Raw genomic sequence first — 22,350 nt, 5'->3', positions numbered from 1 at the left:
TCCGTGGCACAGCAAGTCCTTTATTGCAGGGGGTCGGGCCGGGACAGCCCTCGCGCAGTCTCGGCTCCCCACGCCGGTGCCCGTGGGACATCCCGGAAACCCCGGACCAGTCAGGAGGAGGAGGAGGCGCTGGGGCGTGCCAGCGCCGCCACTGCCCGTGCCGCCTGCTCGGGGACTCGGGCCGGGTCGCTGAGGATGGAGGTGGAGATGCTCAGCTGCCGCAGAGAGCTCAGGACGGCTGCGGGGACAGGAGACAGGGGGCTTCCTGGGGAAGATGGCGCTGCCCGGCCCGGTCCAGGCCCCGGAACGGTGGGACCGGTCGCTCCCGCAGCACACGCAGTGAAGTGAAACCCACCCTGAGGGGCTGTGGGGAGGGCTGAGCCTGCCCTGCCAGGAGACGGGGTTAGGGCACTTCCGGCTCAGCTGGGGCGTGGGTGACAGGAGCGCGGGAAAGCAGTGAGCAGGCGCCCCAGGACATCCCACAGATAAGCCCTACCGTCCCCCAGGACACCCCTGTCCTTTCCGCCTCTGTCTTTCCCTCAGTCCATGCCAACCCAGCTAGCTCAAGGTGCCACAGCCAGGCACAGGCACCTACTTGGCCGAAGCGCTGGGAGGGAGCAGTGCTGGTCCAGCCAGGCAAGAGATGTTTGGGTGAGGCTCTCCATGCTGGCTGTGGACACCATGCCATTGAAAGACTCGAAGAGAGGCCGGATGATGATACTGAACTGGTGGGATCAGAAGAGTTAAGGACCAGCTTTGCTATGACAATGGTCTCACTCTTCCCAGTGTGGGTATCACCCTCCTATGGCAGCAGGACAGACTTTCCTGTCTAGACATGGAGCAGAACTACTGGGGCAGCAGGACAGGCCATGGAACAGATCTGTCGAGTGCCTTCCCAGCACAGCACCACACCTGGCACTAGCCCAGACTGCTGGGGTCATGGCATGAGTGTCACGTGGGTAGGCAGTGCAAACCCCCTGTCATGGCTGGAGCTTCCAGAAAAGGTTGCTGAGACACAAGATATGTCCTCCAGAGCAGGTCAGGGAACCAGCTAGCAAAGCGCTCAGGGGCAAGGTAGGACACCAGTGTGTCTCATAAGCTCCCCTGTTGCTCCCAGCCTGCAGGGACCAGCCTGGTAATTTTGTGCAGGCAGTATTCCACAGAGATACCTCCCACCATAAGCATGTCCTGGAGCCCGTACTGGCTTTATGGCACCCCATGTCCTGAGGAAGGAGTTCCCCAGCTCTTCCCCCAGAAGTCACGTCCACCTCGTTCCACATGACCTGTGCTGGATGGGACCATGGGCAGCAGTGCCTTTCATCACTCTGCCACTTGAGATTTCACAGACCTCACGGGCTCTGCCAGTGAGTCCCAGTGTGTCTAATCCGTACTCACAAAGGAGCCGATCCAGCCCTTTGCCCACAGGTTCCCTGATTCCTTGATCCTCTCCATCTGTGTTTCCAGGGTATGCCATGCAACCACTCAGATGAAGTCATCATGTCCCCAGTTTTGTGTCTGGGCTTATCCTAATCCATGGCTGCTGCCTCTCAGAGCCAGTTCCCATGTCATCAGGAGCAATTCCCTCCATAAGCTTAGATCCACTTCCCTTCTTCCCGAGAACCATTTATTCAACTGTTTTTGATCCCTTGGAGAAGAATATCCCTCCTAACCACAGAACATCAGTGTGTTCCCACCACGTGACTTTCGCTGGGAAACATCTCCCAGTGGTCCCCCAAAGTCTCCCGAGCTTGAGGGACCCCAAAGATCCAGTAGCAGCAGATGAACCAGAGCACCTGGTGTCTGGTGCAGGGTAAGAGGGAGCAGCAGGCACTGGCCCCAAAGGATACGATCCAGAACTTCCAGTTCTGCAGTGTGGAGGAGCGAACATACTCGTCAAACATTTTGCGCATGTGGTCAAAGCGCTGGCGTGTGATGGGCACCCCTGTGGCCGGCAGCTGCTCCTGGCACAGGCTGTGGGGCACAACCAGTGTCGTGGGGCCACGTTCAGGAGGCTGGGAGCCACGGAAGCTCAGCAGGAGTTACCAGCCAATGTCCCACTCCCAGGGCAGGTGTGGGACCTGGCCCAACTCCATCCTGTCTCTTGAGCATCAGCCCTCCCACAGAGAGGGTTTGAAGAGGGACAGTCAGCTGGGAGGTGCTCCAGGGAGACCTGCTGCTGTCCTGGCACAGCTGCTTGCCCTGCCTGGCTACCCCAAAGCAGACCGTGCTCCCCCATCTCTCCCCGCCATGGCCCCCTTACTTGATGGAGCCGTTGAGTTCCTCGATCTGGTCCCGCAGACGCTGTGCCTCATCCTGCAGGGCTGCCCGCTCCTGCTGCAGCTTGCAGATATATTCGGCTGTCTTCTGCAGGGTGGTGGCCTTGCTGATCTGGGGGGCCGTGGGGTGAGAGAGGAAGGGAGCCCAGACCACCCTCGCACGGCCGCACTGTGTGCCTGCTGTGTGCTCTAGCCTCCTGCACCACAGTCTGGGGCACAGGAGAGGAGCTCTGTACCGTGGGTCACAGCAGGGATGCAGCATCTCTGGGTGATGCCATGTCCCCGCATGCCCAGGGCTGGCCCTGGGTGCTCACCTTGACGCTGGGCTGAGCACTCAGTGTGCTCACCAAGCTGTGCAGCGTGGTGAAGCCAAGCTTGATGTTGAAGCGTCTCTTCTGCTCAGCGGAGATGTGTGTGATGCGGCGGCTCTCCAGCTGCAGGTCAGTGCCATCAGGCACCTCCCAGCAGCAGGGACAGCCATGGGCCACCAGCCCCATTGTGGACAGGCTGGCCCAAAGCTTGAAGTGAGGGTGGATGGTGTCTTCAGGGGTGGAGGAAAGGGGGTGCATATGAAGTTGGCAGCTCCTGCCATACCTTGCTGGACTCAGGCCTTCCCAGACGGGACACAGGCTGGTGCAGGGAGATGCTAGTGCCCAGCTTTGCAGTGGGTCCTGGGGAAGCCTGGCTGGGCTTGCACCAGTCACTGCCTGAAAAAGGGAAGGTGCTGCTATGAAGAGAGGGATAGCAACAGCACTCGTGACAAGGTGACTTCTCAGCACCTGGGATGGGAAGAGAGGGGCATCCCACAGTGCTGCCCCCACCCCAGGACAATCCACCCCACTCAGCTGATAGGGATGCTCCACTTCAGCCTCCAAGCACACATTATCCCAAATCCCACTCATTTTACAGCTGCTCAGAAATGGGAACATCTGGGATTTGACATTTTAAATTCCCAGCATTTCTTGGGGTGGAAATTCCACGGAAAGAGTTGCGAGGGCAGCAAGGTTGTGGTGTGCAGCACCAAACTGAACTGGGAACACCAGAGCCTGGTTTCCAGCAGCCACACTGGTTACTGTGGGTGAAAGCGGATGCTTCTTGCTCCAAAACCAAACTCCGGGGTTTCAAAACCACAGTCCGACATTTTGCTCCATTTTTGTCTTTCCCTATTTCTGCTTTTGCTGCTGGAGAAAGCGGCAGGTGAAGGGGCACAGAAGGAACCCTCCATGCTCAGCCGGATAATTGAAAATAGCTGGGTTTGAAGCCAAAATTAAAATTCCCACAGTGTTTGGTCCAAGCTCTCTGCAGGAACCCCAGTGCCCTGTGGAGCTCCTTGGGGTGCTCCAGACTCACCACAAGTCAAGGTGGGGGACTGCTGCTCTGCCTTGGGGACTTGTAGGGGGCTCGGCTGCATGCCCACTGTGTGCAGCAACACTTGGGAAGGGCTGGAGCCAGGAGCCAGTCCTGGGCTCATCTGGGCCATTCTGGAGAGGAAGGTGGCAGGGACTTTGGGGACAGTGCTCTGCTGCTGGGAGAAGGCAGAGGGAAGGGGAAGTTGGGAGATCAGCACCCCATGCACACCAGGCTGGCCATTGCCCAGGCACTGGCAACCAAACCACCATGAGGGGATAGGGAAGGGGGATATGCAGCCCCATGCCACCATCTGCAGGGGCAGTCCCAGCAGCCCTGGATGTAAGCAGGATGTCTCTCACCTCTGCGTTGGTTCTTTTACAGGAGAAGAAACTCGGGCAACTCCTACTATCCCCAGCCACATGCCCCCTCCATTTCTGTCCAGCCCACAGCAAAGTGTGAGCCCCCAAAACCCATCTCCGCCCCTTCCCCAGCAGCCAGGAGAAGGAAATTCCCAACCCAGAGGGTTGTTTAGTGCTTACCGGTGAGACAGGGGCTGTGGGCATGAGTCCTGCACCCATCAGGCAAGGGGGATCCAGCACCAGGTCCTGCTTGGCTGAGGGGGCAGGGAGCAGATGGGAACTGCTGCTTTGGGCTGTTGGGGCTGGGGTGACCTTCCCTGCCCCAGGAAACAGCCAGCCCCTCCCTACATCAGAACTGCTGCAGCCCCTTCCCTGCTGGAATGCCCCAGAGAACAGGGATGCACCTCTGGAGGTGTTCTCTTGTTCTCTTCAAAACAGGGATGTTCTCGGGAGCCTTGTGCAGGCAGGGAGCCCCAGCTCCTCCTCAAGCAAGCAGAGGGCCATGACAGTGCCCAAGGGACCTGTCCCATCACACCCACAGGCAGCGTATCAGGCAGGACACCAGTGACCCCCCATCCCATTGTGCCAACAGGGCCATAGAGACCAGACTGGGGACACAGGAACTTCTCAGCAGTGCCTTTAGCCAAGTTCTGGGGCTGGGCTGCATCTCCCCCTGAGGCCACTGAACCTAGGGTGATCCCGCAGGCATGGCTTCACCCCTGGATTTGGAATTACCCTGCTATGGGGACTGCCATGTGCCCTGCCCAGTATTCCCTGCATCCCAACGCCAGGGAGAAATGGGGTCCCTACTCTGTTCCCCACAATAACATGCCTCCCACCTCACTCCTGTGTCCCCCCACAGCCCCCCAACCCTGTTACCTGTGGTCAGGAGCTGGCTCAGGCAGGGGTTGGGCTCAGGCAGGTGGGACAGGGGATGTCCTGGCAGCCTCCTTGCCTTGGTGCCGCTGGACTTTGCCCTGGGCCACCCACCTCCACCCTGGGGCAGCCCCTTGGAGGGGGCAAACCTGGGGTTGCCCAGCAGGGCTTGGGGGAGGAGTTGGGAGACAGCAGGGCCGGGATATCCCTGGGGCCCCATGCCTGTGGCATAGCCCAGCCCTGGGATGCAGGGGGAAAAGCAAGGCCTTGAGGGAGGGGAGGTAGTGTGGGTGACAAGTGAGGGGTCAGGTGAACTGCTGTAAGGGAACTTAGAGAGAGGGGTTGAGGCAGGGGAGAAGGAGGGTTCCAGGCTCAGCAGTGGTGCCTGGGGGGATGGGATGGTGGGGACATAGTGGGGTGTTGGTGACTCCAGGCTGAGGCACTTGCCAGGGAAGTCGTACTGCAGTGTGGGCTTGTGTCGGAGCTGGGGACTGAGGCTGCTGGGTGCCACGTCGGGGTGTTCGGGGGGCAGGGGGGCCAGGGGCAGCTCGGAGCCCGGGAAGGTGCTGTGGAGGCTGAGCTGGGAGGCATCACTGGGCTGCAGAAGACATGGCAGGGTCAGGGCGGGTGACTGGTACACCACCAGTAAGCCACAGGCTACAAGCTGGAATCCCACTCACCTGGAGGAGGGTGCCAGGTAGGATCGGGGCCTCGGGACTCACAGGCAGACTCCGAGCACCCATCAGGGACTCCCCACTGCTGAACAGGGGTTCAGCCATAGGCGAGAAGCAGGATGGATCCTGGTAGCCTGGTTGTGTCTGAGATAGGGGTGGCCGGTGGCTGGTGAAGATTTCTGCAGAGCCAAGTGGAGACACAGTGACCGGCACAAGTGGACCTGCCCGGAGAGGAAGGGGACACCCTGGGGCATGAGGGGTTACTTCATGTTACGCCAGTTATGCCAGTAATATACCCTGTTACTGGCAGCTTGCACTTTTTGGGGCCAGGCAGCTCCAGCACATGTTCACCCAGGGCCAGCATTGCCACATGCATAGGGGCAGAAAAACCCACCTGGAACTCCACCCAAGTGTGGGGACCCCATCCCTGACACCCAGCTGACTTCCATGTGCTCCAGCCCCAGAGCTGTTCCCAGGGGTGTGTGTTGCTGTATCAGCCCCAGGCTGGGGCAGGGACTGACACCCTGGCTGGGGGGCAGCCACAGCAGAGGGGATGGGCAATCAGGTCATGGCATTCCCAAGCCGTGGAGATGGTCCCCTGGCGTGGTGACAAGTTCTGTGCTGCCCAGTCCAGCGCTGCTGTATGCGCAGCCTGCGGCTAACCACATCCCATGGCCTTCCCAAAGCTGAGCCGCGTGACCCTGCCGTGACTCCCGCTCCCTTCCTCTCTCCTTCCAACAGCCCTGGTCCTTCCGGAGGCCCAGACAACACAGCGCAAAGGGTTGGTCCCACACTTGTGGCAGTTGTCTCCCTGGGCACATCAGCCCCATGAATGCCTTGGCTCAGTGCCTGTGTCAGTGCTGGTTCTGGCATCACCACAAGGAGGGTTTTTCATGGAGAGGATGACTGTGGGACATGAATGGCACTGCTGGATGCTTCCCTGTAGGATGGAGTAGGAGGGTTCACTGGGTTTGCTGCTTGGCAGCCCCTGGCACAGGCACAGTGCCTGAGCAGCCACTGGGGACAGGCACTTGCATGTCCTCTGGGAAGCACCCAGCTGTGCTCTCTAGCCCTTGGCTGGCACTGTCAATGCCAGCTCCTGCTGCTAGTTCTGCCTGTCTGGTGTGCACAGCCATGCTCAGGGCATCATCTGTGGTTCAGGCTCTAGCACCTGGGCTGCCCTGTCTGGGATTCACAAAGGCCTGAGACCCTGCTGAATCTACACCAGAGGAACAAACATGCCAGCATTGTGGGATGCCATGGGACTGTGCACAGTGATGATTCCAGCATGCCAGCACTGCCATCTGAGGGGAACACTGATGTGAGACAGGACAGAGCCACTGCTGAGATGTCCCAGTCAGCTCTCAGACTGCCCCTTAACCCTGCCACAGCCATTGTGAATCCCTGACAGCATGTCAGGGCCATCCCTGCCCGTCCACAGGCCAGCACTCAGTGTGTGCTGCGGTGCTGGCAGGCAGGAGCTTGGCCTTCCTGGGATGCAGTCTAGCCCCACCTCAGCCATGACCACACCAGGATGTCCCCACCACCAGCACTGAAGTTCTGCAGGTATTTATAGGCATTTGTGGTACCCAGGCTGTCAGATCCAATTGTGCCTCTCGCCATGCCTGTCAGACCCTCTTGAGCCTCTCACTGTGCTACAGGGATGGAAGGTGGCTGGCAGTCCCTGGGAGCCTTTTCCTCCCTTTCTCCTGCCCCGTCCTCACCCTGTAGCTCTTGCCCATGCTCCTCCTCACTGTTGTAATCACCCTGTTTTGCTCCAGGCAGTGCAGCATGGCCAGGGCACAGCCTGCTCAAGGGAGAAGAGACTGTGTGGTCAACAAACCACACTTTTGTTATCCTGCTCAAACCTGGGGATGCTCTCCAATGTGATTGGGCCTTCCCAACCCAAAGACCTTCCAGCACTTGTCCCAGGCTTTGGGGAGAGCCCTGCAGTGCAGCAGGGCATTGCCACCCCATGGGACGGACAGCCCAGCCCCAGTGCCCAGCACCGATCCTACCTGGAGCACGGTGCCAGCGCGGCACAGGGCTGGACTGCTCCCTCACCTCTGCCTTCAGGACTTCTCCATCTGCTTCACACTGCACTCCAGCACCCGCCGCAGACACGAGATGCTTCCTCATTTGGGGATTGGTTTGCAGGCACTGACTGACAGGCACTGAGCTCTGCCACACCACCCCACACAGTGACAGCCCTGTGACCCCATGGTGCCCACCCCACATGCCTGCCCTGTGTAGCTTTGCACGAGGCTGCTGGGTGATCCTTGCTCCCAAGTTGCTTGCCCTGCTGAAAAATTGACCTTTTGGGACATAACTGGGTTGGCTGGCATGCAGCACCCCAATCTCCTCTCCCCACAGCCCCAGGGGTACATGGCACACACAGTACTCAGATGTAACCCCTTATCACCAAGGGAGCTGCTCCATCCAGGACAAAACTCCCACCAACAGGTCTCCAAGCGCCCCATGGGATGCTGCTCTGTCCCAGAACACACTAGCCTGGCAGACCAGGAGCCACAGCTAGACTTGGGACCCTCTCCAGCCCTAGCAGTGTCCCTGGGATGAGGTGCTGGACATGGTCAGAGCAGGAAGGGATGTTTCCTCGTGATGTTGTGGCCTGCAGTAAGACCCATCTCATTGCCAAGAAGCACCCTGAAGCAAAACGCAGGCCTTTTCCCAGGAAAAAAGCCATCCTGATGATGTATTGGCTCAGAAAGGAACCACTGTGCTCCTGCCATCTCCTGCTGAGTTTAAGGCCATGCTGGGCCCTCAGAGAGGTGCTGGAGCTGCTGTGACACCATACAGGACCTCTTGGGATAAGGGACACTTACCAAGTGTCAATTTGACCCACTTGGAGCTGTTACACCTTCCAGCAACTGATGCCCACTTGGGGCACCAGGGACAGAAGGTGAAGCACCAGCCATGGCAACAGTCCCTCTTCCTAGCACACCTCACTCTGATGTGATCTACGGTTGGAATTGAGAGGGTGCTGGCAGGAGTCTTCCCACCTCATCCAACCCAAAAGCATCCATCCCAAGGGCGCCCATGCCACCACCAGCCCTGACACATGGAGTGCCCAGCCTGCTCTCTGCCAGCATCTGGTGTTGCAACACTCCACAGCCATATGCTACAAGTACCCTTTTTTCCTCCTCCTGGAGGAAGTGGAGATGGGCCACAAAGCTCCAGGGTGCTCACAGAGGGGTCTGGAGATGCTGGTGCTGCCCAAGGCCATTAGCTATAGCTGGGTAGCCATCAACCCCCACCAGCTCCTATTCTGCACAGTGTGCACAGGCTACCAGCTCTAGCAGGTTTGAGGGCAAAGCTGGTCCCCAATAGTGCCTTGCCCTGGCATTTGGGGACAGTGCTGAGACCAGAATGTGTCCCCAGCTGACTGCATGGACATTCACAGCTTAGAGCTTGCATGGCAGCATGGGGGAGTTTGCCACTGCCCACTTGCTGGTGTTCCCTCAGCTGCCCCCAGCTGGAAAACAGCACCAGATTTGTCTTTGGGCAGCCTGGCAGGGACAGTGACTTGTCCCCAGTGAATGTAGCACAGCCTAGTGCAAGGTCCCAGCTCCAAGCCAACCACCCAGGCTGGCTGGGCAGTGCGGGGTGAGGAAGGGACTCCGCAGAACCTACCCTCTAAAGGTTTCCTCTTCCTCTGGGGGACAATTGTACTTCCCCTATCTGCAGCCAAAATGAGGGGCTCTGGCACTCCTGGAAATACCCTCTTTTTGTAGAAATCCCCTCCCACAGCTCCTGGCCAAGCCCTTCCTGACCTTCCATGGCTCTTTCCAGGGGCAGGTAGTCATAACAAGGCTCTGCCCTCAGCCCCTGCCCATCCATGCTGCTTTTCCTATGCCATTGGGTGTCCAGTGCTTTCTGCCTGTCTCAGCAGCTCCCACTGGCCAAACCTGTGACCCCGCATTTTAGGCAGACACAGGGCACAGGGCTGGGTGGGATGTGGTACTGTATCCAGGCTGTTTCTTACCTGATATGTCCATGTCATCCAGGCTGGGCTGCAGGGGTGCCAAATCTGGCTGTATCACGTCAGCGTTCCCAACATACACTGGAAGAAGGCAGAGCTGGAACATCAAGGCCCAGCCACTGCATCCCCAAGACCCACCTTGAGGGCTGCTCCCACCACTGCCCTGCCACCTACCTGGCTGCCACTCTTCTGTGTCACCTCAGAGTCACCCTGTATCACTGCACCCTGCGCTGGGCAGGGAGGTAAGTGCCTACCCTGCGGAGAGCCAAGGCCATCCCATCCCACCACTCTGTCCATCAGCACCTCTAGGGCCTCATCCAGTTCCCAGGAACCCCAGTGAAAGGCTGATCTTTGGCGCAGGACCTGGCTGGAGCTGCAGATGCCTGAGGCACATGGCCAGGTAGGTACAGCAAAGAGTGGCTATGGAAGCAAGACCTGCCCTGAGGGGTCACCTGAAGAGGCAAAGTCCTTCATGGTGCCTGTGGTCCCTGGGGAGCTCAGCCATGGGACAGCGCATACTGGTACATAGGAAACTACAGGAGAAGGGGGATGATCTCAACCTGCCCAAACACTCCTTAAGGATCCCCTCCCCTGGTGGCCCCTGTTTAGGCAGGACAAGAACATCTCTTCCCCCTGCTCCATCAGGGCAGGTGCCAGGGGACCCTGCCTGCCCAAAAGCATGACTGGCAGCTCTCAGAGGCTAAGCGAAGAGGCAGCATCTGGATTCCTCCTCCACATCCTGCTGAAGCATGGTCTGCAACACCTACCATCCTCAGGGAGTGCCTGGTGGGTGCTGGGCATCTGTGTCATGGTGAAGAGGGTATCAGATATGTCCGAAAGGAAGGTGTCCAAATCGAAATGCTGCCTGCTCCCACACTCCTCCTCCTCATCCCCAAGCAGCATGGGCACTACATTGCAGAAGAGCTGGTTGCACCATTTCTCTGTTGGCCTCCAGACATCCTCGTCCTGCATGAGATAGAGCAAAGGAGCCCAGTGGACACCTTTTGTGGGCAGGGTCCATGTCTGGCTCCCTGGCTGCTCCCCATGGCAGCTCCCATGCTCCCTGCAAACCTTAATGCCTGGCACATTGCTGCTTCCAGAGGGTGAATCCAGCATCCCAGATGCTTAGCATCCCATTCCAATGGGCTTATCATACCCTGGTGCTTTTCTTTGCCCTTCTGCCCAGTGCAGAATTGGATGCAAATTGTACCCCACTTTCTCCCACTTCCCACCCTTTCTCAGCAGGCTCACCTGCTTTGGACTGCAGATCTCTTCCTCTCGTGCGGACTTTCGGAGCTGGAAGGAGAAGACAGCCTACGTCACCCCCCAGGCAGGGAGAGCTCAGGGGGCCAGCCAGCATCCCCCTCCCATGCTGGCAAAAGCCTGTCACATCCTGCCCTGTGAGCCATGGCTGCAGGCTGGGCACACTGTTCCATCCCACTGCTGGCACTGCCACATGATGGGGAGCAGCACGGGCAGAGCCACTCACCCGCTTCTTATAGTAGATCCTCCATTTGTGGTACTCCCTCATCACCACCTCAATGCGGCGTTTCCAGTAGTTGCCCTCCAGCACAACAGCCTGGGGGGCAGGACAGGGGGTCATGGCTGAGCTCCCTGGCCCCAGCACCCCAGAGGCAGGGCTGCTTTCCTTGTGCCATATCAGAAACACCTTTTCCAGCAAATCTATGAAATGCATCGTGCCCCCAGATCCCCACTGTGCCACACAGACCTGCTGCTGCCCCAGAGAGCTGCAAGGGACTCTGCCCTACCTCTGGTTTTCGGTGCTCATCAGCCTCCATGCCCTCCAGAGGGGTGATGAAGCTGCACACAGGGTTTTTCCTCCGCTCCACATCTGCACAGGGGAGAATGCAGCTGGCTGTATCCATGCCCCATCCCTATCTCTGCACCTGTACATGGCCGTTCCAATGCCAGCCCCATCCCACAGCCTGGCATCTGGCAGAGTGGGGTCTGGCCCATACTCACACTGGATGTACCATGCTCTCCAGATCACGTTGTTGAGTCGAATTTTATCCCAGCAAAGCAGTCGCAGCCCCTTGAAATTCTTCCACTTTGGAGATACTAGCTTCCCACTGAAACACCAAGCAAAGGGGAGGCTGAGGGGTACCACCTTGAAAGATGCCCAGGGGCCACCAGCCTGGTGGAAGTCAGGAGCATGTGGCTCCACTGCAGGTGTTTGCCAGGCATCTGTGGGAGCACCCACAGGAGAATTCCAAGCTTCTGCACACCCTGGGAAAAGCACAGCCCTAAACCTTGAGCTTCACAGACCCACAGGAGGTGTCTCAAACCCCTGGATTAAAGCGCAGCACACTGAGGCATTGATTCCTTGATGTCTGAACCTCAGCTTTGAGGCGGAATCCCACTGCCCCCAACCAAGCCAGCTGTGTTCTGGCCCTGGGGGACAGGAAGGCAAGTCTCCAGGTGAGATGTGTGGTGACATGTACTGTAGCGGCTCTTGCCTCATCACAGTGTTTGGGCATCTAATTCTGACCTTCCCTTTAACACCAGGCAAGGCTTGGAAATGCTGTCTTCAGCTGGGGCAGTCAGGGGCAGCCACCGTGGAGGGTCTGGGAAGGCAGGACAACACTAGAGGATGATCAGGATGTTAAGGAACCTTGCCTGTGCTCCAAGACAGACACAGAGTGACATCAGCCCTGCCCTCAGACAGAGCTGCCCCAGCCTCTTCTCCACACTGATCCCTGCAAACCTGCCCACCCCAGCCCGAGCTGGACTCCCTGCTTCCCAATTCCTGATGCCCAGAGGCAGCTGTGTTTGTTCTGCATCTCATCTTAGTGTGGGTGGTGATGTCCCTGATGGGATTTGCAGTGAAAGGAAGCCTCATTTCACTCCCTGTTTCCATCCAGCCAAGGGACACAATCCCTCATGTGCAGCCACCCAGGAGGTCCTGAGGGCCCTGCTGCCCCAGGAGCTCTGTGGGGAAGGACAGGGTCCCTCTGCCTTACTTTGAGGTCCATTTCACCTCTCCAGCTCTCCCAATGGCCTCAGGGCAATGTCAGGTGCTCCAGGGGTCCCTTTGAGAGCTGCTGGCTGCAGGCTGCATGGCATTCCTGCCTGGGAAGCCATGTCTCTCTCTCCAGCAGACAGTTTGTACCCTAAGTATCTTGGTGCTGCTTTGACTCCCACTTTTTCTTGGTACATGCGTGGAGCAGGAAAGGTGGAGGCTGAGCTGGTGTCAGGGTGCTGTATCCCCTGTTCCCAGCCCCTTCAGGTGCCACCAGGCAGTGTCCCCAGGGAGATGCTGGGGATGAGAGTGGTGTATGAAGCCTCTGACTTGTTCATTCAAACTTGTGAAACTTTTAACTGTTCTCAAATAATGATTTTGGTAGGTTCTCTTTTGACCTGCCTTGAAATCTGCCTCTGGCAGAGGGGGAAGACTGGGGAGCCCTACAATTCCAGAGCCTGATGCAGGGATGTGTCTAGGAGCAGGTGCAGGAGTGGATGGTGATGGTCTCCCAAGGGAGAACCAGCCTGACACACAGCCCCAGGGCCTGGGGAAGGACCTGTGACTCCAACCGGCAGAGAGTCAAGGCTGATACTGATCACTCCACTATCACCAGGATTTTGAACTTTCCCCAGGAGCACAAGGCAAACAGCAAGATGGTGCCAAGTGAAGGAGCCAATGGAAGGGACAGAATTCCTGGGCACGTGGCCAGATCCTGCTGGTCAAGGGCATGTTCCTCATTCACAGCCAGCTGAGAAGAGCAGTCTGAGCCTGTGGGACACACTGGCCTCGTGTGAGGCCCGTGGGCCATGGCTAGGAGTTGCTGTGGGACCTGGAGGCAGCAGGGAGATGCCTCTGAACTTTACCACCAAATGCCTTTTTCCCCCCTTTAATGATCCCTTCAGTTTTGGGGCTTACCAGGCTGATCTTTGCTCCCTGTTTTGCCTTGAAAAGGGCCCCACCCTTCTTTGCAATTATCTCCCCTGGGGAGATTGATGCAAACTTCACATTGAACCATGGGAGGGGTATAGGGTGCCCCAAACAGGCTGGGGGTCCTGGTGCCCTCCACTGTCAGAAGGAGGGGAACACGAATCCTGCCACTGGCGACAGGGTGTTTGTGGGATAGGGTGAGGTGGCAATAGGGCTCAGCCTGGGTCCAACGCTGGCATGGGTCCAGCAGCACCTTGTTTAGTCTGTGATTCATTTACCCATCCAGCAGTTTCAGGTGTTGCAGTCTTTGATTTCATGGCAACACAAGTACTTCTTCATCTTCATCAAGAGCAAGACGAGCAGGGAAAAGAAGCGTGATCTGGAGAGATGCAGGGCCGCACCAGCACACCAGCCCAGTCCCTCAGCACAATCCTTGAACAGGATCAGCATCAAAACCTTAGGGAATGACAGAAGAACGGAGTGCAGCTCCCTGCCACTAATGACAGCAGAGCCACAGTGCAGCACGGGTGGGTTAAGCCCAAGCACAATCCTTCCCCACTCATCAGACCCCTTAGAACAGAGGTCTTCTTCCAGAAGAAAAATGGGGTTGGATGAACTCCTGTAAGTGCATCCCTGGAGTCTCTGCCTGGTGTTCACTACCCCTGGGTGAGCATTTAAGGCACTGTGAATCAGAGAATCAGTAGCAGCAATTCCTCCTCTCCCAGGGGAGACAGAGGCTGATAAGAAGTAGATACCTTGTTTTAAAACACAAGAGAGGCAGAGTATATGTTCCAAGTCACTTCCCAGTCTTCTGTTCCTGCCTACCAAGACAGATGTCACCAGGTGAGACCACGAGTGACTGCAGCTCACATCTCCCAATCTGCCCCCAGTTTTCCTTCCTTCAAGAGGATGTTCCCCATGTCAGTGATTCCCGACAATAAGTGACAGGATGGGGTGTGGTGATGGAGAGGATGAGCCTTCTTGTGCTAAGGTCATAGTGTAAGCAGCTCCTGAAGGAGCTCAGCTCCACCCTCAGCTTTTTGGGTAATGAGACACAGCCAGGTGGGCTACATGGAGAAACAACATTCTAGGGAAGGAGTCAAGGAATGCAGGATGTTGCAGGAGTGGAAAAGGATCATTAAAGCAGGAAGCTGCTCTAAATGTCCTGGAATACAGGTAAAAATGAACTGCTTCACCCTAGCCTTAGGAGGAAGACCTCAGAGAGGGGAGTTGCTTCTCTTTGGGGGGATCTGAAGGAACAAGTTACTGCTGAAAGCAAACCTTGATGAGGAGGGAACATTTCTTTACCAGTGAGGGGTGATGTACAGTCCTGCCCATGGAAGGAAGATAAGTCATATCCCCAGATTGTTCAGGCTGAGACAGGACTGCTATAATGTCTGGGAAATGCAGAGGGGGAGTGCTGGAGAAGGAAGGAATTCTAGTTGTAGCCACTGAAAAATATTTAGGGAAAGCTTAGTGAGTTGCCTTTGAAATTGTGTGAGCCCAGACGGCAAATGATGGGTGGCTGCAGCAGTCACAGCTCACCAGGAGACAGGATAGTTTTCCTCTCTGCTTCACACTGTTATGGCCAAGTCTGGACACTGTGTCCGATAGACAAAGAGGGAGATTAAACTGGAGTGATCCTGGAAAAGGATATCAAGGTGGTTGGGACTTATATATGTGACAGAAGATGAGTGTGAGGGATGGGTTTGTTCAGCCTGAAGAAGGTGAAGAGAGAATTACTGCCATCAGCTGCCCAAAGGAGGAGATGGAGGCAGACAGTTCTCAAACATCCACTGAGAAAGGCCAAGGGGAAATGGACATAAGAATTGGAACATGTAAACTCCAAACTAGAGCCATGGACAGCAATTCCTTGCAGGAGAGGGGCAGTCCTGGGCAGGCTGGACAGGTGGTGGGCTCACATCCTAGGGCTCCATCTGTCAAAGTGATGGCCCTGAGCAATCTGACATGGCTTTGGATCTAGCCCTGCCCTGCACGAGGGCTGGATGAAGAACTCCACAGGTGCCTCCCAGGTGACAGCTTACAGTGGTTTCTCCTTGGTTAGGAAGTTAGTCTGAGCTTAACTGTGGGTGCTCTCTTGAGGGCTGGAGGATATTGGGCTGGTGACCCCGCTGCCTCTGGGAACCTGTCTGGGAAGGGAGTTGTGAAATGGCAGGTGATGTAGAGAAGTATCAAATCAGACACCACTAAATGAAGAAACGCACCAAGAACACTTAAATCTATTTTCCCAACCTGATACCTTTCTCCAGCTGCTGCCTACAAATGTGTCGAAAATGTACTTACAAAAGAAAGGCTGAGTGAGCCGGGGTTGTCCAGCCTGGAGAAGGCTCTGGGGAGACCTTAGAGCCCCCCTCCCCCACTGCTTAAGGAGGGTCCAAGAGAGCTGGAGAGGGATTTTGGACAAGGGCCTAGAGTGACAGGACAAGGGGGAATGATTTCACAGTGTCAGAGGGCAGGGCTAGATGAGATTTTGGGAAGAAATTCTCCCCTGTGAGGGTGGTGAGGTCCCAGCACAGAGAAGCTGTGGCTGCCCCTGGAAGGGCAAGGCTTGGGTGAGTGTCCCACTACATAGGAGGCAGCATTTGCACTGCCATGCTCAGTGTAGGAGGGAAATGAGCCACTCAGAGTCCAGGGGGTAGGGAGAACTGGAGCAATGGAGCCCTGACTGCAGTGGAATGGCCAGTCCCCAGTCACACACAGTACTCCAACTGTCAAAGTCTTTGTACCCTGTTTCCACTCTGCCTGGGAGCTCCAGAGCCCAGGGACACACTTGAAGCTACCTTGCACGAGTCTATAGTTCGAGCACCTTGGTGTGACAGTTTCTGTTTCTTCAGCCTCAAAGCTGCAGGGCCCAGGTATGGAAAGAATGGGGCTGGGAGAGGTCACAAGTGTCTCTACGTCCCCTGTTTGTGGCACTCAGGGGTGACCTGCCCAACCATGAAGCATGATCCTCACCTGGGTCACACCACACTGATGCTCCCTGTGCTTCCACAGAGCACTGCCTTCCCTAGCTCCTTGGAGCAGAGCTGTGCTGTGCTGGCAAACTGGGCTGATCCCATCCACCACCTGGGATATGGTGACGGGTCAGATGTCCACAACTATGTGGGTACTGGTACCTTTTGGAGTGCTGTCTCTGTGCCCAGCATCCACAAGGATGTCCTGGCAGTGACCACATATCCTATGGCATTGAGTACTGAAGGACTCCAAGGCAAACCTGAGAGCTCAGCCACTGGATGACACCCTGGATGAGACAATGGGCATCTCTTCAAGGCTGCTTTGCTGAGATTTTGCTTTCATGTGGTAGGACATCATCATCTAGGTTTTCACATTTGGACATTTTGGGAAAGCTCTGCAAGCAGTTTGGCACTGACTCTAGAAGAGCAAGTCATGCTGATGCCACACTGGAGAGAAATCAAAACCTTGGGGCTTGGCAAAGGAGGGGAGCTGCCTCCAAGAATGTGGACCGTGGCCATAGGAGACATTGCAGTCTGTCCTGTTCTCACCAAAGAGCTGCCACTGGACTTTGGCAATTTGTGTGGCAGGGGAACAATGCAGTCACCCATCTCATTTTGCAGAGAGAAGGAGGAAAGCTTTCAGGAGACTTTGGGCAAAACCCATGCAGCCATGCAGCCCCAAGTGCTGCTGCATGTCATGGAATAACCTCAGGACATGGGGACAGAGTCAAGGACGGAAGGCAGGACTCCTGCTCTGGGCTGGATTGCCAAAGAACTGAGTGTTAGCTGTCCACAGGGTCACTGCTGCTCTACAGAGTGTGCCAGGCCTGGCCATGGGGGAATATAGCTGGGCACAGTGATACCTGATCTCATTGGAGAGCGGAGGAGAGTCAAGCTACATGTGAACAGAGAAGCTTCTCACCTCACTCCATAGCCAACAACCCAACATCAGCTCCTTCTCCCTGAAACTTACCAGGATGGCAATTTCTGAGCATATGGCACATCACAGCCCATGGAGAAGAGGAGGAGGAGGTCAGATGGAAAAAAATTCCTGGCTGGGGAACTGGGCTCAGCTAGCCTCCTGCCTTCAGCTAGCTGGGGGTCTGTAAGACACACGCGAGAGCCCTGGGACTCACCTGTACTCCAGGCTCATGCACTCAAAGAGCCAGGTGAGGGTCGGATCGATACTCCGGGGATCAGCTGGTTCGGGCTCAGTACGGTGGTGCCGTCGCCGGGGCAGTGAGTCGCTGTGCGGGCATGACACCATGAAGTGGCCACTGTGAATGACCTGGGAGGAGTTCTGTGCTGCAGCGTTGGGTCTTGTGCCACCCACAGCTCTGGGATCCTCCGACTCAGAGTCAGAGTCGGAGATGGGGCAAGGCCCAACTGGAGGCTCCAAGAAAGGTCCTGGTAGTCCCACCTGAGCTCCTGCCATTCCTGCCACCTACTGGGAAGCTCTTATGGATCTGATCCAGCACTGTGATCCACGTCCCGGTTGAGCTGAAGTCCTACAGGCACTGCATTGGCATCGAGCACATGCTGTTGGGCTCCCCAGTACAGGATACTGGCATCACGCCTCCTCCTAGGCACCTCCTCCACCCAGCCCACACTGTCTGTTCCTCGCTCCAGGGTTCAGCAGTTATTCCCCAGGGCAGATTCGCTGCCAGCTCTATTTATAGTGCTGGTGACTGATCCCGCCCATGGCACACCATCAGCAGGATGCGTCCAATGGCCACCAGGCACCAGAGCTTCAGTTCCATGCCAGTGTCCTGCTCCAGCAGCGTCCAGCTTTTACATCCAACTCCAGCCTTTACATCCCCCACACACCTGGGGAGGAGCACTTTGGGTCCCCTGTCCCTCCTTGCTGTGGCCAAGGGCTGACTGGCAGTCAGCTCTGTTTACCCGGAGTTAATCGTTGATCCCGGGTGCTGGTGGAGTGAGGAGCAGGCGGTATTTACCCAGTGCCTCTGCTTTAATGGATCTCCCTGCACTTTCAAGGGAACAAACACAGATCAAGGGACACAAACAGGTAAAATTATAGCAACGGGCACTCAGCTCAGCACAACACAGGCCAAGGCACTGAGCCAAGTGCTGAGCTGAGAAACAGCCCCAGGAAAACCTACTCCAAGCTGTGACCCAGCAAGAGAGGGGATACAAACAACAAATGTGACAGAGAACAGCTATGAGCTTGGGTATGGTGGGATTTACACACCTTGTGGTCACGCAGTCCTTAAAATCAAAGAATTATCAAATCCTAGAATCATTTGGGTTGGAACAGACCTTAAAACTCACCTCATTCCACTCCCCTTCCACTAGATCAGGGACACCTTCCACAAGAACAACCTGGCCTGGAATACTTCCAGGGATGAGGCAGCCACAGATTTTCTGGAGAACTTGTGCTGAGATCTCACCACTCTCACAGGAAAGAATTTTTTCCTAATATCCAGTCTAAATCCGAACCTCTACCTCTGAGGTTTCCTGAGAGAGGCAGGCAGGCAGGGCTTGATGCATCAACCTCCTGCTCCACGACAGTGGCTCCAGGATAAATACAGGATGTGGAATGTGCCATCCCAACCAGACCTGTGTCATGAGCATCTGCTCACTGGCTTGAGCCACAGAGGGGCACAGCACATATCATTTCAGACCTAAACCACTTCTTTTCTCTCTAGTTCCTGGTAACTTCTTTCCCAGCCCCACATCCTGAAAGAACCACACGTGCCTGGAAAACACCCAGGCACGGATCTTAGGTACCTCCGATGGAGGTACAGTATAAATGGGTGGGGTAAACCCAACACAGACAGCTGCAGTCAGTGGAACCCTAATCCAGTTTGTAGATGCTTTGTGACAGATGCTTTCATCTGGCTGTAATTAAAGTCTTCGCACCTGGAGGAGCTGCAGCTGCATGGACCTCGCATCTCCAGGTCCTCTATGGTGATAACTACTTAACAGTGACAACCCGTTGCTGGAGTTTGCGCCATCAATACGCACCCAGGAACGCCTGCCTGCTGAGCAGAGACTTTTCTCACAGATCACCACCCCAGCTTTGGTATCTCCCAGAACAGGACAAATCACCAGACCCTGAAAATGTAGCCACTTCCCTCCCCAGCAGAGCCAAACAGCCAGCCCATGATGGGATTTTCCTCTTCAGGAAAAGGGGAACAGCTGCACACTGTCCAAATGCAGGAGTGCCATCTCCTGGGCACTGGAAGACAGTATACAACAGCCTCGGAAAACCATCCTGGAGTAACTCAGAGCTCTCGAGGCTGAGAAGCTGCTGCAACGGGCAGGTACTGCCCATGAAGAGAAATCCAACCTCTGGGTGGCTCAGCAAGCAGCCGCAGCTCTCTGGTGAGTGTGTGCTTAACCTGTGCCAGGAACTATATACAATTTCCCAGACTGAAAAATGACTGGGGGACACCAGACCTTTACCAGTCCTGTATCGACAGCAGAGGGTTGCCATGCCTCGGATCCCAATGGTTTGCTATGGAGGACCGGGCACATGGCTCCACAGTGGATGTGCAGGCACAGGCAGCTCACACTCCCATCCCTCCCTCTGGTCCTGCCTCCCTCAGCTCCCTGCCCTGCCTCCAGCTGCCCCGAGGCTGCTCCCAGCCCAAGGACCTGTCCTGTGCCTGCTGCCCCCATCCCTGCATGCTGCCATTCCCCAGGGTCAGACCCCCTGATGTGTCCCCAGTGTCGGAGCTACAGTGGCCATATTCACACAACACTGCCTTTCAGCTAAGCATGTTCTTCCCAAATTATACTGCTGCATAGGTCTGCATCTGCTCCCCATTCTCCCTCAATTCATTACACTCCAGTCTTCCTTCTCGTCCCCACTTTGCCCTGAAGCCCAGAGGCAGACATACACATGTAGAATTTCAGTTCACGTACTCTGACAAAATAACATGGAATGAAGCCAACATCAATGTGAAGTATCACAAGAACCTGTTTCACTGGCTGTGAGCTGACCGTGTTTTCAAGCAACTCCTACAGCAGCTTACAGGGGTAATGGGAATCCTCAACAACCAGTCTTACACTCACTGATGGATTTATGGCATTACCTATCTGTTCTGGTACTAAATAGAATCACAGAATCATGGAATGGGATAGGCTGTGATACCTTAAAGATCATTTTGTTCCATACAAATAATGGACAGGACAACTGTTCACTAGACCAGGCTGCTCCAAGCCCTGTCCAGCCTATCCCTGGACACTTCCAGGGATGGGGCATAACTTCAGTGGGAACCTGTTCCATTGCAGAATACTACTACCAAAAACAATGATATAAGAGTGAACACTTGTGTTACAGCATTACCTTTCTTTCCTGCCTGTTTACAATGCTGTGGAAAATACAGCGGATTTCTGATTCCAGCAGACACTACGCTCTGTGCTCCATTATGCAACTGCTGTGTTCCAGGGATACTCACGGCACAAATGTCTTCCCAGAATTACAGAACACCTCAAATGAGTGTGCACTTAGGGAAGTTAAATGCTTTTAATACTTCACCAGAAGAAATTATGGAATCCTCACTCCCATAAAGCAATCTAGTAAACACATAATAATAATCTGATGATTACATCTACAATCCGGAAAACAGCGTGTGAGATCCAGTTACTCTTCTGTCTGATAGGGATATAAATTACACCATTAACTCTGTTGCTCCACAGCAGAACTGGTCTCAATTCATACATCCCCTTGCGCCAAATCACTCAGCATAAACAGCCTGACACAGGGCACAGTTAGACTGGGCATTGGGAGAAAATTCTTCCCTGTGAGAATGGTGAGGCCTTGGCACAGGTTGCCCAGAGAAGCTGTGACTGCCCCATCCCTGGAAGTGTCTCAAGGCAAGGGTGAATGGGACTCGGAGCAACTTGGTCTAGTGGAAGGGATCCCTGTCCATGGCAAGGGTTGGAACAAGATGATCTTTAAGGTCCCTTCCAATCCAAACCCAAATATGATTCTATGATTCCGAGCAGTTTTCTAGGGCTGCCGCTTCTCATCCTGAAGCAGCCACAACAGGGCTGTATAATGCAGACCTAGTTAGTCTTCAGTGCCATGAGCAGCACAAACTCAGAATCCCTAGAAGATATTTGCACACTAAACACAAATCTGCTTTCCCAAGCCCTGGGAAAGATGTACGAGATCACCGTTTCTGCTTTGACTGCTTTAGGCAGGCAGTGCTCGAGCTGCTGCTCCTTCAATCCCCGGTAAACGTTCACGACACAAAAACTCCCCACACATTTCCTATGAAGAAAAAATAAAGTCATAAATCCACCCCACAACTCTCGAAATTTTTGCTTTCCTCCATTCCCAGGAGCAGCACCCACGGGGTGGCTGGGCTTCCTTCCCCACTTCCCCCACAGCCGTCAGGCCGCGGCTCCCTTCCTCTCCTCTTCCTCCTCATCCGCCCCGGAGGCCAGCCCACCGGAGCCGCCGCTCCGCTTCCCTGCAGAGCGGAGGGACTCAGCGCCGAGGAGACGCTGAGAGCTCGCACGGTTGGACCCGGCCCGGGCCTTCCTAAGAGGGCAGCTGCGCCCGCCACAGACACCCCTACAACCCCACAATGCCCCGCGCTAGACGCGGAGGACAAAGCCCAGCGCGCGCCCCGCCGCGGTAGCCGGATAGGCGCGAGGAGAGGCGGTGGCCAGAACGCGCTCTGATTGGTGGCCGCGGGACTGGAGGGGGCGGAGTGCGCTGTGATTGGCCGTCACGAGACAGTGGGGAGGGCGAATAACGGGGGGCCACAAAATGGAGCCGCGCAGTGCGCCGCTACTTACATAACGTGACCTCTCACCCCGCCGAGCCGGCGGGGTGGGGCGCGGCGGCGCGATCGACCGGCCGTGCGGCCAATCCGCAGCTGGCGCCCGGGGCGCCCCGCCAATAGACTGCCGGCGCCGCGGCGGGGGGGGTGGGAGTTGTGGGGCGGGGC

At 56.1% G+C, this 22,350-nt stretch overlaps 1 protein-coding gene across 1 annotated transcript; it reads right to left on the bottom strand.

Annotated features, from left to right (window-relative positions):
• MLXIPL (MLX interacting protein like) lies at positions 1–18,704 on the bottom strand. The gene is given in 17 exon segments (XM_088066125.1): positions 1–238; positions 596–725; positions 1,848–1,971; positions 2,261–2,388; positions 2,591–2,710; positions 2,871–2,983; positions 3,627–3,801; positions 4,166–4,239; positions 4,865–5,534; positions 5,536–5,714; positions 9,539–9,616; positions 10,303–10,501; positions 10,787–10,831; positions 11,025–11,114; positions 11,305–11,387; positions 11,519–11,625; positions 17,557–18,704. Coding segments are annotated over 17 exon segments (2,742 nt in total). The 5' UTR covers positions 17,856–18,704; the 3' UTR covers positions 1–110.
• Positions 18,705–22,350: the final 3,646 nt, after the last annotated feature.

This window comes from Pseudopodoces humilis, chromosome 23 (assembly GCF_049639895.1).
Source record: "Pseudopodoces humilis isolate 2021_Gansu_Grassland_sample_001 chromosome 23, ASM4963989v1, whole genome shotgun sequence".
NCBI lineage: Eukaryota > Metazoa > Chordata > Aves > Passeriformes > Paridae > Pseudopodoces > Pseudopodoces humilis.
Note: the sequence above shows the minus strand (reverse complement) of the source record. Positions and strands in the feature narration are given on the sequence as shown.